The sequence below is a fragment of the Parambassis ranga genome, chromosome 9 (assembly GCF_900634625.1).
Source record: "Parambassis ranga chromosome 9, fParRan2.1, whole genome shotgun sequence".
NCBI classification, from domain to species: Eukaryota; Metazoa; Chordata; class Actinopteri; family Ambassidae; genus Parambassis; species Parambassis ranga.
Window position 1 is genome coordinate 6,934,581 of NC_041030.1, and position 14,710 is coordinate 6,949,290.

At 40.8% G+C, this 14,710-nt stretch overlaps 1 protein-coding gene across 1 annotated transcript in view; it reads left to right on the plus strand.

Annotated features, from left to right (window-relative positions):
• cacna1ba (calcium channel, voltage-dependent, N type, alpha 1B subunit, a) overlaps positions 1-14,710 on the plus strand; it is a 78,206-nt gene that overhangs the window by 956 nt on the left and 62,540 nt on the right. Inside the window, exons 2-3 of the mRNA XM_028415224.1 lie at positions 2,234-2,339; positions 3,941-4,080. Coding sequence (XP_028271025.1) covers positions 2,234-2,339; positions 3,941-4,080 — 246 coding nt within the window. The remainder of the gene's footprint in view (positions 1-2,233; positions 2,340-3,940; positions 4,081-14,710) is intronic.

The window sequence follows — 14,710 nt, forward strand, 5'->3', positions numbered from 1 at the left end:
ATCTACATTATGATGCATGATCTGCAAATACACTATGGTCTCTAATTCGGCATTTACAGTATAAATCAATAATACTCCAAATGTAAATTTCCATTCAAATTGTCCTATTGATGCTTCCACAGCCTCAGAGGGCAGGGCAGCAGGCTGTGCCACAAAAGGAAGCTAGGTTGTCTCATAAAAGGAACATGCAGACAAGGAAATCTTAAGGATACTTGTTTTTACACATGAGAACACTTTAATTGATTAGTGATTATATTTTTGGGAGGCAGAGTAATGAGTTCTTTGCTGTTCTGACATGCGTTAAAGTACACAACTGTTCTGTTAGAGAAAGTTCTGTTGTTTATGTTGAGGCTTATGAAACTTCTGGTGTTATCTGGTGTTATGATGTATTGAGGTCTTTGGAGGTGAGGCTGGAAGATGATGTTTAGGTTTGGCTGCTCTCTGCAGATGGTGCTGTCCAGGGTGCTGAACTCCCAGCAACAGCCCCCCCCCCAGCTGTAAGGCGGAGGCAGCCTGCATGGGTGTGACACCAAACAAAACAACAAAACAAGCAATAAAATGCTGCCAGCTGCTGGTGCATTTCTAATAGTTTTGCAGTGAATGAGTGCCACCTGTTGAGCTTGCAATGACTCCTCACTGCCACAGATTTAGATACTTTCTGAGGAAGAGTCACAGACTGAACAGCTTTATATGTTAATGAGTGTTTATAGGTGTTGCAATTAATTCACATTAAGTTGTGTAATGGCCTCCGTTGCTTAAGTGACCGGTTGGCTACTCTTGGTGCTGAGCAAACATTTATCATGCTTTGATGTCGCAGTGCATTACTGAGCCCTTTATCCTGATGCGGAGCAATTATGGCTCCACTGCAGGATGATGTATTGTGGCCCCCAAGCAGCTGGAAGCCCAGTGGCTCCTGGGGAAGCCCTCCTGCAGGTAGAGCTGTAGCAGTCCTGAGGGGGTGTTGGGATGGTAGTGCCGATGACACAACAAGATTGCAGTGCATCGGAAAAGGAACGCCCACTAATCTGTGTGAATCTGTGTGTAATTCCTGCAACTGAAACTCTGATTCAGTACTGCAGAAATGCTCCATATTGATGAGGCTCTCATCAATAAGGAACGGTGATTATACTGTGCTTTACTGGGCCACGCCAACAAATGTACACATTAGGTTCAGTTCACAGCTTTGCAACAACTTCTATGGGAGTGTTCCTAAAAAAATCTTCCTGGTGGTGTCATCAGCATTTCTGAGTCTGGTCCTGTGGCAGTAAAAAATTAAACAGGAAGTCTGCATTATAAATCAAGGCTGTGAGGTTTGACAGAAGACGGCGTTAATGAGGCAGGGTGGGGGGTGGGGGGTGAATACTTTTAGCCGCGTCTCATTTACAGTGGAGGGTGGAGGTGAGAGATGGGAATCTCCCATCACACCTTAGCTAAAGTTGCATTGCAAGTCAGTAAACCAAGATGACCTTAGCAGTGTACATGGATGTTTGTGTAAGCCTGATTTGATGAGAAATTAATACCCAAACTGTCATATGTCATAACATAACATAACATATGTTGGTGTGTGCGGCAGCCATCTTGGATTATGAGGTCAGAGTTAGTGAAAATCTACACATCTTCACCTCGACAATTTAGGGAAAAAACAGAAGAAAGATGATGTTTCTCAACTGACTTGGAGATAATAAACAGAAAAACTGCCTTATAAAAAGCCCTGGCAGTAGTAAACATAGCTTCCGTGTAATGTTAGCATTCATTTGCAGATAAGATACTATAATAATAATATCATATAACAAAATGTAACTGAGACGGGCCAAAGCTAATGACTGCAACAGCCGACAATTTTCCTTAAAATTGATACAATATCATGTATTATTGAACTGCTCTGTATCTTATATCTTATTGTACATTGTAATTAATATTCATATTATTATTATTTTAATTCTAATTATTTAATTAATTAATTTACACTGTTTTGAGATATTGTGTAATTTTCCACACAAATGTTCCCTTGAATGTAGGATGTGGGGCTGCTGTGTGTTTTATGTTCTGCTCTGTTGACTATCATTGATTTCTTTGGTATGGCAGAAAGAAGCTTTGTTCTGCTCTTTTGTTGAGAGATACCAGCCAAAAGCCAACACTGACGCCAATCTGGCCAAAAGAGAGGAAGTGCTGTTGTTGTTTTGCACAGTGTCTGTGAATGCCTTTTTCCACAAGTCTTCCTTAACAGTCTCACTCCATTTGAGTACATGATCCTGGCCACCATTATAGCAAACTGCATCGTGCTGGCCTTGGAGCAACACCTACCGGCCTCAGACAAAACTCCGATGTCAGAGCGTTTGGTAAGTATGAATGGAGATGATGATGATGATGATGATGATGATGATGTGTTCTGCTCTGGCTGAGATCTCTCTGTGAGTGATTCTAGATTTGCCTCCTGGTTCTGCTTGTTTTCAGCCTCTCTGACTGCTGCTACCCAGCCTGTCCTCTTTTTTTCTGTCCATGTGCACATGCATTTGAACCTTTCAGCACCAGTTTTACAGACAAAGCTATACTACATTGCATATGTTCCTCTGCATCAAATAGGGTTGACTCCTTGTCCGCGTTGCAGGTTAAGCAGAACCCTGCAGAGCCGCCTTTGATACCTTCCGTGTATCATTACCTCAGTTTACCCCTGCTGTGCCCTCCCCCTACACTAGCTCTCGTTAAGTCTTCCCATTAAAGAAGCAAGCGTGCTGTGAGCCCTTCTGTCCAATCAAAGTGTTGGCGGTGGCAGGGGCAGGGCTGTTTTAAGAATGAAATGTCACTCCCCAAGGCAAGGAGCCTCCCAGCTGCCTGCTTTCATTGATCCACTCCATGAGATGGTTTAAAACCTCTGTCTGACAGACATACCACAGAGTTCATGATGAAATGATCAGGTCTGTGTCACTGAATTATCAAATCTCATATACAGCTTTTCTGTCCTTACCCAGCCACTATCTCGCCATAAAGATCGATTTGAAGACAAAAAATGAGTCTGCATGTCTTGGAGAATGGGGCAAGTGTGCAAAGGCTGCAGCTAATACCGTTCTTATTATCAATAAATCTGGAAATAATAATTTTATTACACCAATGTAATCTTTCAATTGGCCATCATGCCACATTTATTATCTTATAAATACAAGCCCGAAGCCCTGTAATTTAAGCAACAAATCCTAACATTTGGCTTGCTGGCAATATAACTTAAAGGATTTATTGATTACCCAAACAGTTGCTACTGAATTTTCTGCTGATTGACTAATGACTAATGTTATATTAATGAAACAGATTTTCAAAGCCAAAAACATAAAGGACCACAATCATGTCAGAATATTGTCAGTGCCAATGTAAAACCTGCAATATTAAAATAAGTGGTATTTAAACCCTGACTAAAGTTAAACACTGATACTAAAATGTTTGACAGAAAATAAGCAGATATTGATAGTTTATCATATTTTATTCTGAATATTTATTTTTACTACGCTAGTTCTCAGGAGTTGTTTTATGGTTACATTTAAGTGATAATGTGTCTTTACATGTCAATGTGGTTTACTCCTGCTGAGCATGACCTTCTTTTTTAATATATATTGTAATATTTGGTGTATTGAACCAATATTTATATTTAGTTTAACCATCACAGAGGGGTAAATATGATGTCAGACCTGTCTTTCCTGCTGATGCTGATGAAATGGTGCAAAATCTCATGTTAACTAATTATGCTGTGAAGAAATCAAAATGAATTATATACTGGACTCACAGTGTTTCTTTAGCTGTAGGACACATGAACCTAAGTGATGGCTTTTCAGGCTGATACTGAAATTAACATTTAATCGCATGATAGCAACTGACCTGTTTTTATGAATAAGGCTAAAAGTCTGTAATTCTAAGAAATCCTCTCTTACTTTGCTCTCCTTTTTCCTAACAGGATGACACAGAGCCCTACTTTATTGGAATATTTTGTTTCGAGGCTGGCATCAAGATCATTGCCCTGGGCTTTGCCTTTCACAAAGGCTCCTACCTGCGTAATGGCTGGAATGTAATGGACTTTGTGGTGGTCCTAACAGGGTGAGTAGCACTGGCCTAATGGCTTGTACAGCTGCTAACTGACAGAGCTGATGGGCAGCAGCAATTAACAAGGGGAGGGGAGAGCTTTGCTGTGTGCATGTGTGTGTGTGTGCGTGTGTGTGTGTGTGTGTGTGCGTGTTGCATTTTTAATGATCAGTAGAGTCGAGCCATTCCAGATGGCAGGGTGTTTTCTTCCTGTGTGAATAAACAGACCCTCAGTGAGGTGGCATTGTCTGCATTAGGCGTTCAGAGAAACCACAGGAAGTCAGTGTTCAGGGTGCAGAAACGAAGAAGAATTTCAAGGAATTCTTTGTGTGTCATTTAGAAAGACAGTTTGAGTTAGTTTGGCTACAGTTGAGTTACTCGGGCTACTGGTAAAACACTGGTGTAACAACTAATATGTGAATGATGATGCCTTGAAAGGATTAATATGTTGAGAAAGGTTGCGCTTTTTGCTGATATTGAACATGAAGATGAAGATTGACATGTCCATGTCATTTTGGAGTTTGCTGATCCAGTTGAATATATGTTGACCAAAAAGTCTTGATCTTAGTTCACATTTCTCAGTCATAGCACCAAATACTTCACTTATATTTAGGGCAGGTTGGTGGAGTTGCTGTGTCAGCGTCAGCTAAATACAATTTAAGCCCCCTTGTGCTGACATAGTAGTTAACTAAACAACCATTGCACCAATGTGTCTGGCTATTTTATATTTTGTGTTCACTTCCCGTTGGTCTTGTACCAGTTAACTTGATATGTGTAATCAAGTCACAAACTTTATTTTAATTGATCTACTATGTTTTTAATATATTGCCAAATTTAGTGTATTTGTCAGACTAACCTTAGTTTACAAATCCTAACTGCAAACATGTGTTGTAAACAGAAAGGATCCCTTGGTGTTGGATAAGAAAGCTAATATGGGAATAGTGCTCCTGGTGTTGGGGGGTGGGGGTGGAGATCTGCAGTGTTGGGGCTAGTGACAGAGGATGCTGTTACGCTGGTGAAAGTCCCCGGGTGCCTGCCGGTCCCACCGGGGAGCAGCCTGGCCTCTCTTACATAATAATACCTAGATTTATTTGGACCATCTCACACTTGTGTCGGGAACCTCACTGCAATAAACAGAGCCTCTGCCAATTCCCAAACCGCTCATCAACTCCTCCACCCCTCCCACTGGAAGTGACAGGAAGTCACTGAGCCTTTGTTCCTGTTGGCTGAAAACAACGGGAAGTAGTGGGGGGGGGGGGGGGGGGTGAGTCTGGTTTTGCTGTACATCTTCACATATATCTACAGGGATTTGTTGTAGGACCAATGTTTTTTGTAAGTTTTATTACATTTGATACAAAACATATATATCACATACAGTTTGATACATTTTCAGTATAAGGGAGCGATGGATCAGTTCACTCAAGATTGATGAGTGATATTTTCTCAGAGCCACACAGCGCTGTTGTTGTGCAAAAACCATTAAATCATTGCAATAATCCAGTCCTGCCGGGGCGACATGTTCCTTCATAAACACACAAAGGTAGATAAATCAATTCCACACACAAAATCCTGCTGCTAGGAATTTTCAAACACCAGATGTGGATTGATACAGTTTTTTTTTTTTTTTCCTAAAATAATAATTTTAAAACTTCCATCTACATTTTTGTCCTCTACATGTAATGTTTAGTTAAACATTTTGGTTGGTTCCTCAAAAATATCTTGGGTATCTTGGGAGTAAGCTCTTCATAGATAGCAGATAAATAAGTAGCTACCTCTCCTTCCTTATTTAGCTGGATTTGTTGCTGCTTGTAGAGTAAAACATCCAGCATAGTGATGTGTTTGTACTGCATTGGAGCAACCTGCTGTGTAAAAGATAGATGAAACAAACAGGGGTGCCTTTACTCATCTGTGTAGCCTATATTTCTATATAAATAGAGGTGATGGTTATTGACAGCTTGGAAGAGCCAGAGCCTGTCCAGTGTGTGTGTGTGTGTGAGTATGGGTGTGTGTCTGGATGGCCTAAGCAGGGCCTGATTGAATTGAAGCTGAGCAGGCTGACATGATATCTGTAATTGTAGGGCCAGGTGGGGGATAGAGGCCATTACAGCAGCGGCCTGGTCATTTTATCAGTGGCTTGCTACACTGACGGGCTAAGCCATGTTGTCTGGGTAGATACTGTATCGCTTATACAGAGTGCATGCAGCTGACGTATTTAAACATGCATGGATACGCATGCTGACAAATCACTGCTTCATGATGGTATCAATTTCCTGCAGGATGTGCTATGTAGAAAGCCATAACAATTAGCCATTAACAGTGACGCACTCATTATCAGCATTCAACTCATGGACAGCTGTTTGTAATGTGAACACTTACAGTTTAATGTTACATAGCAACCAGGGTTAAACTGTAATGTATGGCTGGATTGTTATAACACTGTCAGACGGCTCATCCGCTTATCACTCAAAGCGAACATGATCTTAATTATAAGATAAGAAGAAATATAATCATATTATATGCTGTATAGTTGTCATGAAAGGCAAAATTATCTCCAGAGACCAAACCTGCTGTAAAGTTGGACTTTATATTATGGTCTGTGGGCTTGATTTTTGGAGCCTTGTTACTGTCACTCCAACAATAGAGGAAGAGGTAGTATCTAGTGTCTATTACAGACGTCATCCAACAACTCCGTTTGGCTTAATTGTTCTTGTGCCATAGCAGAAATGTAGAGTTTTCTAAAGCTTAGTGGTGGTGTGGTGTTTACATTTAATCAGTTTCTAGTTACTGATAGAGGTGGATCAGTTCCTTGGGTTATGTTTGCTTTATAGTATAAAGAGGTTTATACATAATTTCATATAATGTTTAGGGATCATTTTAAGTCATTACATTACAATAAAGAAAGACTACAATTTACAGCCTTAAGGTATTCTACTCCATTAATGTTAAGTATTCCAATGATGTTGTAACTACCTTGGTTGGTCACATGACCTTTATTGTTTATTTCGTTTAGTTCAGTCTCATCCATTTATTTCTGTCTGCCTTTCGTCTACTTTAGTTTGTGTATTAATGTGTTTCCCAGAATGCCTTTCAATGAATCTCAAGAGAGCGAGGTGAACTCTGCAGGGCATCAGCAGTTATTTATACACCTAAGAGGAGAGGGTGGCAGTCAGGGCATGGTAACAGGACCAGGGAGAAATAGTCAGTCATGCTCCTTATTTGTCTGAGGCTGAGACAAAGTGGTGTCCCTGCTTCTTCTTTATTTTCTTCCGATGTTTTACACAACATCTGCTGTCAGGCTGCACTGTAGCTCAGTGAGAAACAGGGTGAGACAAGCTTGCAGCTAATTATCAAATAATGAAAAATCAATAGACAGCCTGAATCTTTGAAGCTGTTCTCCTTATGGGCGCTCATCACTTTATGTTTCGACAGTAAGTCTGCCCCACAGACTTGTGAGCCGTCTCATTCTTATGCCATCACCATTTTGAACATGCTATCAATCGATCCCAGAACACATCACATGTGTTTGCTCTCTGAGCCATCTTTCATGAGCTGCTAATCAGGTCATTCGGTGGGCTGCACAAACGGAAGAGCCTGGATTCAGGTCCTGTAGGCCAAGCCCGGCTTCTACCATGTTCCAATAAGATGTAGGGTGTTGCTAATAAGAGCATATATCTGCCTCCCCCGTGCTTCTACCTAGATCAATAGTGTATTGAGCTGAGCACAGAGGGAATAGATTCACTTCAGGACTGCTCTTTATAGCTGGCTGGATCAAAGCCCTTGGATCTCTGCAGCAGCTTGTTCCTATAGAATAGCATGCCCTCCCCACGCATGTTAGGAGAACACAGCATGGCATAACAGTGCCATTTTCATTTTTCAAGTGTATATAAATGCTCACAGAAGGAATACAGCATTGATTACAAGACATTAGAAACATGTTTGTGGAATTATGAATGAATACATATGATGATAAAAATATAGAAATATCAATGCTCTTCTTTTGCATAATTCCAATGAATACATCATAGCTGTACTAGGTTTTGACTGTCTCAGCCTTCTACACATCATTCCAATCAGGCCATTCTCCAGCATTTAAACCTGAAATCCACAACTCAGCATTTTTTGCCTCATTTGAATGTAGTGGGGGTTGAGTCTCATGCAGATCATGTGGCTGGGATGAAGTGATTAATTAACAGCTGCTTCTCCATGTTCAGTTTATTTTAATTCATCACTTGCTATGTTGACTTCCTGTAGAATATGCTTTAAGATATTTCTGCCTTGACTTGGAGATCATATCTCACATGTACTGAAATACTGTACATACCTTAATAATCCAGGCTAAAAGCATGACATTCACAGCTGCCAAGCTAGCAGCTAGAAAAAAGATGCTGATTGTGCTTTTATTACCAGTGCCCCAGAGTCTGATTATAGTTACATTTGTTTGTTATATTAATTCCTTGCCTAGATGTATTCTTATGGTGTGCTGATCATTTTAGCCTCATACATTCAGCTGAAGTCCCAGCGGTGTCAGACAGACTTATGAATATGAAAACTCAATGCATGGGTAAGCTTTCTTTCATGCCACATATTAAGTACAAGGGTTTAGTGGTTTGTCTCTATTTTAGCATAATATCAATATGCAACAGAAAAACAATTGCTTGTAGCCAAAAGGGAAAAAGGGAATGACAGGAGGGCACTCCTTCTGAGGAGCTGCCCCCCCTCAGCACCCCCTTGAAGGTGCCTCAGGTCCAGTGTTTACAGTTCTTTCAGCACCTCTACAGTACATATGTACATATTTTTGGGTTAAAACATGTTTTGTTAGAAGAAATAAAAAACAAATAGGTGTTAAACCTCTCCCATTCTTTTTCTTTAATCACTTTAGTCTTGGATGGACTGTGGACTGGCACAGTGTCAGCAGCAGGCATATTGGTGTGATTATGATGAGAGCCAGTTTGTGTGTTTGCTGTGTAAATGTCTTGTGATCAGCAGAGGATCCTGGCTGTCTCTCAGCAGCCTCCACACTTCCCCCTGAACCAATACCAGGGACTGCTGGCTCTCTGTGTTTGGCAAACAGGCTCACGGTGCTAACAGTAGTAACAGTGTGTAGCAGCAGACCCTTTGTAGAGAGGAAGGAAACCCAAAGAGAAAACACAGGCTTGTAGCTGGATTCTGTTGAAAGTACAGTAAAGCACAAGAGACCAGGAATCAATATCTTTTGATCATTTGCTTAAAATTGAAGCTCCAAAAATAATGTAAAATATGTGGAATGTCAGGAAGCATGCATTCATATTTAGAATAAGCTCCAGTGCTTTATTTACATCTCTTGATCTTTGTGAAGGTGGTGGTGGTGGTGGTATGCCTTGTGTGAGCACGATCTGCATTTTAAGCTAAGAGAGGGAGAAGATGTTTGTTTACAACTAGACGATGGAAGGCATACTGATCGGAATATGAGGCTATACTTGGCTTCAGGCTGCGCTGCTTGACACTTTTGATAAAGCTGTGTGTGTAGCTTCTTATGTGGCTCCTGGGTTCTCACACATCCAAGAAAATGCGGATCTTTTTGAGTCCTTGCAAATAAGAAAAATAGTAAAAAAGAAAAAAAAGAGCTATGTGTCATCCTGGAAAATAAGTATTGACACCTAATATGATCTTAACACACCAGCCACCACTGTGAATTTTATAGCACACAGCTGCATTTCTGCAGCACGAGTCAAGGCAACTGAATATTCATGTCCAGAACCCAAACAAAGATGCAGCAGACTTAAAATCCCACTGCTGAAGTGTAGTCCATGTATTTCCATGTCGAATGGACTCACTGAGCCCAGACAGCCTTAGCATTCCCTTCACTTCCTCACAAACTGAACTGCTCCCCTGCCTCCTGACATCAGGCACTGTAGAGGAATCAGATCCTGATCTTCTGGATTTAACTAAGGCAAGAGCATCAGAGTACACCTCCAGTTTACAGATGGTACAGATAGGAAATATTACCATACTGTGTATTTTACTTTTAAATGAGAAAATAGTTCATTTAACAGATCACTGATTTGTTAAATATAAAGTATAAATATAGGTAATCTAGTTTAATAGTAGTTTATTTAAGTGTATTTTCAGCTCACCTGTGACTGAATGTGCACAGCCTGCCAATCAGGTGCTGTGTCTTCAGCGATACAGAGAGGGTTTATCAGCGATGATAATGGCTCTGTGGTCGGGGCTAATGCAGGCAGGCTGCCACAGATCTCTGTGAGCAGCCAGACCGTGGTATTGGTACAGTGAGCACCTCTCTAATCAGCCTCCCTCTGAAGAGAAGGCCTGGAACAAATAACTGAATAATTGATTAGGTTTCACTGTGGATGAATTAGCCCGATTAGAGAGTGCATTTTGGTCTCTTTCATAAGCACTGCACATGCTACACTACACTTCACTTGAGGCATGTTGTACATCCTACTATAAATAAAGTGTCATAATGACACAGTTAGCTAGAATAGTGATTACCTTGCGTTTTGAAATACTGGAACCAGTAGGTAATGTCAGTCAGATGTCAGGATGCATATCTCCCTGATCTGTCTCTCTCCCTGTCCACAGACAGCCTATGTTTCGTTTTGTATTTGAGCCCTGCTAATGTTGGATTTTTGGGGCTGATACCAGTATTTTATAAACATTTGCCCATATTGACATATTGACATTTACTGTTTGGCCATGCACAATTTTTAATGTCTAAACCTAACCAAGTTGTATCCACCGCCCACATGATGTTGTGTTTTTCACTTTTCAGGCTTTTTAGTTAGACCCTAAATGTTGTGATAAAACCTCTTTGTATAGTTTCAGAAGGAGGATTTCTTGGTAGAAAAGCTAGATTTAATGACACTGAAAATGTCAGCTGTTTGCAGGTTCACTCCTAAAATAAATGGTATCAGCTTCCCAGAGCCTACATCTGTCAAACTGTAGTGTACTGAAACTCTGCCCACATTTGCTGTGCTCAGTGTAGTGGTAAAGAGGCCTGCAGGGGATTGAGGTGCTTGACTGGCAGCCATGTTGTACGTGACTCTCCAAGCCATTTGTTTAAATGGACTTTTATTCTCAGGAAGTGGAGGAATATGCTGGGAAATGAGCAGAGTGAATGAGTGAGCATTGCCTCGACACCACCTCTACCTCCACCAACCAATAAACTGTGAGGAGGCATGAGACTGCCACAGGACATAAATCATATGTGGATTGTTCGTAGTCTGAAAATGATTCATAAAATCTTCAATGTTTTTATAAATATTTTTTAGGAGACTTCAAATTAGGGATAACAAATAAGGTTCTGTGACCATGCTCATATATTTTCTTGTAGGGTTTTCAACTACTGTGTGCACACAGAGGTATACAAGAGGAGTACAGAATTTAAGAAAATGGATGGATACTTCGACCTGTCCAAAATGTTGAAATCCACTGATTGAGAAGATCCTGGTGTCTGTAGCGCTATGTGTCTTATTTTTAGGGGACTGATGAACCAGAGGGTCATCAGTCACTGTGTTTGAAACCCCACTGTCTGCCTCACAGATGCGGTGACTAACAAATGAGCTGCAGAAAGCCAATGCCGATTGAACTTTAGACCTTCTCAGCACATGGGGCCTCACTGTGTCGCCTCATTACTGTGAGGGGAAGAACCGGCCTCAGCCCAGTTACCAGGAAAAGTGATGAGGTGCTGAATGAGACAGGGGCAGACAGACAACCTCTGCACTGTGTTTTTTTGTTTTTTGTTTGGACTGATGTGTCTAAGGCTGCCGATCGATGGTCTGGGAGGTGTCTCCTTCATCACGAACACCACCTCCTACAGGGAGCTGATTGATCTGAGATCTGGTTGTCAGGGAGGGTCAGGACCCCGCAGGCGCTACTGTCTCCTCTCAGCTACGAGCCATGTATCTCTGCATGGTGCCTTGCTTACACAAGAGGAAAAAGCATGCTGGTAGAATCAGCTTGTAGCTGCAAAGCCTGAATGGCTGTGTCTATATACAGAGGGATCAAATGAACCTGCGCCTCTAATGTATTCTGGCTGAGAGCCACACCCAAATTGCAAATCTTGAATAGGCATTTTCTAGAATTGGTTATTTTGCCCCATTCAGCCATGTTATGTCTTTGTCTAGATGCCAGACAGTGATGAGTGTAGTTTATTGAGCATGGACTGTCATTATGTTAAGCTGATGTCCATTACATGAATACTGGCTTTGGCCCCAAGCTCTGACTGAACTCAAAACATTGATTTGCACTTACTGTCCATCGCATAGAAGCTCTAGTCTCCATTTATTGTACCAGCACAATCTAAACAATAATATCAAGGAGAGCAGGAGATAAAGTAGCAAAAGTAGTATTCATCATCTGTGAAACCTTTGCCTGAGATTCATTTGTTACCATGGATTCTCTTGTTTACTTCAGTTGTGTGTTTGAGGTCATAGTACACAGAGTTTGAATGTTTTTTTAACTACAGACGGCACCTTAACCAAGTGTGTTAACAAAGAGACTGCAGGGGAATTGCTTACATGTGCGTCGGAGTACACACATGCAAACACACATGCACTTGGAAAAAGACAAAAAAAGGAGGGATCACAGCTGCTATGAAAGCAGTTTGACTCTGCACTCAAGTCAGGTGAGCTTAACAAAGCAATCACACAAGCCTGCAGGATTCTTTTTAAAACCAATTCCAACAGTGAAGCAGTTTGTTGTTGTGTTTTTTTAACACTATTGCTTACAGGCAATTACATACCAGCCATAAGGTGACAGAAAAATAAAGGAAGAAGACACAAACAACACAAAACAAAATCACCTTGATTGCGGGCTTGTTATGTTATTAACAATCATGCAGGTACAGAGGAATATCAGGTGTAATACATCTTAATCAATGTGGGAGTCCATCTTTTAATAAATAAGGGTAGTTTTAACTGTAACATGGCAGTCATATTTTCCATTGTTTGGACATGTTTATCATATTGTAACCATTGAGCTATCATAGGAGGGTCAGGGTGCCTCCAGCTAATGGTAATGATTTTTCTTGCAATCATCAGCAGGATATGTAGAATATAACTTTGGTGAGTTTTGGTAATATTTTGTTTAGGTGTTCTTTCCAGTAAAAAAACAATACAGGGTCCAGGGGTATCTCAACCATTTTTCCACTTCCTCCTACATTTCTCCAAAATGTCTGTAGTTTGGGGCAATTCCAGAATATGTGGTTATGATCCCCAAGTCCTTCTAAGGAAAACAGCCATTAGAGGTACAGGCCTAGGCCTACATAGAGTGTTTAGAGCAGAAGTAAACCTTCTGGGATCTGTTGTAGATCTAAATGAGGAATGAAACCAGCTGGTTACTTCAGGATCAAAGCAAGCAAAGAAACAGCACTTCTCCACATCCATGCCATTGTTTTTGGATTTCAGGGGTGTAATGGGGAATAGCAGGGCATAGTAGTTGGTTACAGAAATATTGCAAAAGGATGCAATCTTTTAATAGTTCAGTTTACATATTATTTTCCTGTAGGACTTTCCTTCCTATGTATCAACATTCAACACTTGAAGGGTATGAAGTGTTTCCATTTGTGTCTTTAGCAGTGTTCCATCTGGTTTTCTGAAATGGAAAGAAATAGACACATTTTGCCTTTCCTTTCCAGTTTAATACTGGAGTTAACATTTAAAGTATTCATTAAAAAACAAAAACAAATTCTAATTTATTGTTGCACAAGAACCAAAATTGTTTGAATAAGCCTGTATTATACATGCAGAGATGTGAATATGTGTAAAGAAACAGGGTCTGTTCTCTCTCTCTCTCTGTCTCTGTCTGAGCCAGGGCTGGTCTCTTGGCTGTTTGTCTCTAATGAGATCAGTGGAGCCTCCTTTGTTTCTATGGCGACACCTCAGTCGTCTTTCCTGTGGCTTACCCTCTCCAAGCACCTCTCCCTCCCCGCCTTCTTCGTCTCTCCATCTCTTTGACTTTGCATCCTTCTTGTCCTCCCTGTTCTTCTCGTCTTTTCATCTGCCGCTCCACTCCTCTGTCAGCTTCGCTGTTTTATCAGCATCATCAGGCTACTATACAAGTCCCACAGGGACATGCATGAGAATGAATTTGTCTTACAGCAGAAAAGACATCAGCGTAAAAGTTACCACCCAGCGTGAGCATTTTTTTTCTGAGGTAGCTTCTACAGTTAGAAGTAATTACTTGATGATGGAAAACAAATGTTTTTACTGCCACCTGTAGGACACATTAAACAGAACAATGCAGGTTGATCAATAACAAGGTCCAATACACGCATACATTTGTCTCAGATTATACTTCATTAACTAACATAATTTCAAGCATTGGCAGTATTTATCGACGGTCATTCTCGTTTCGCAACCTGCTCCCTGACATGAATAAAAAGATAAAAACAAACATTGCTGGAGAGTTTTGAGGCCTAACTTACATGTTACACATACCAAATGTTTCACCAAGTTAGAGCCTACTCAACATAAACAGCCTTAGGTCTGTTGCATGGGCCTCAGGCTGTTACTTCATGTATTTTGCCAGGCCAGCGTATTTCTCTATGCATTAATGTTTGGAGTGTTGTGAGTAATGCAGAATCTTACATAGTACAGGCCTAAAAGAAATGCGTCACATCTCCTTTTTCCTTTTTCTCCTGTTGTCT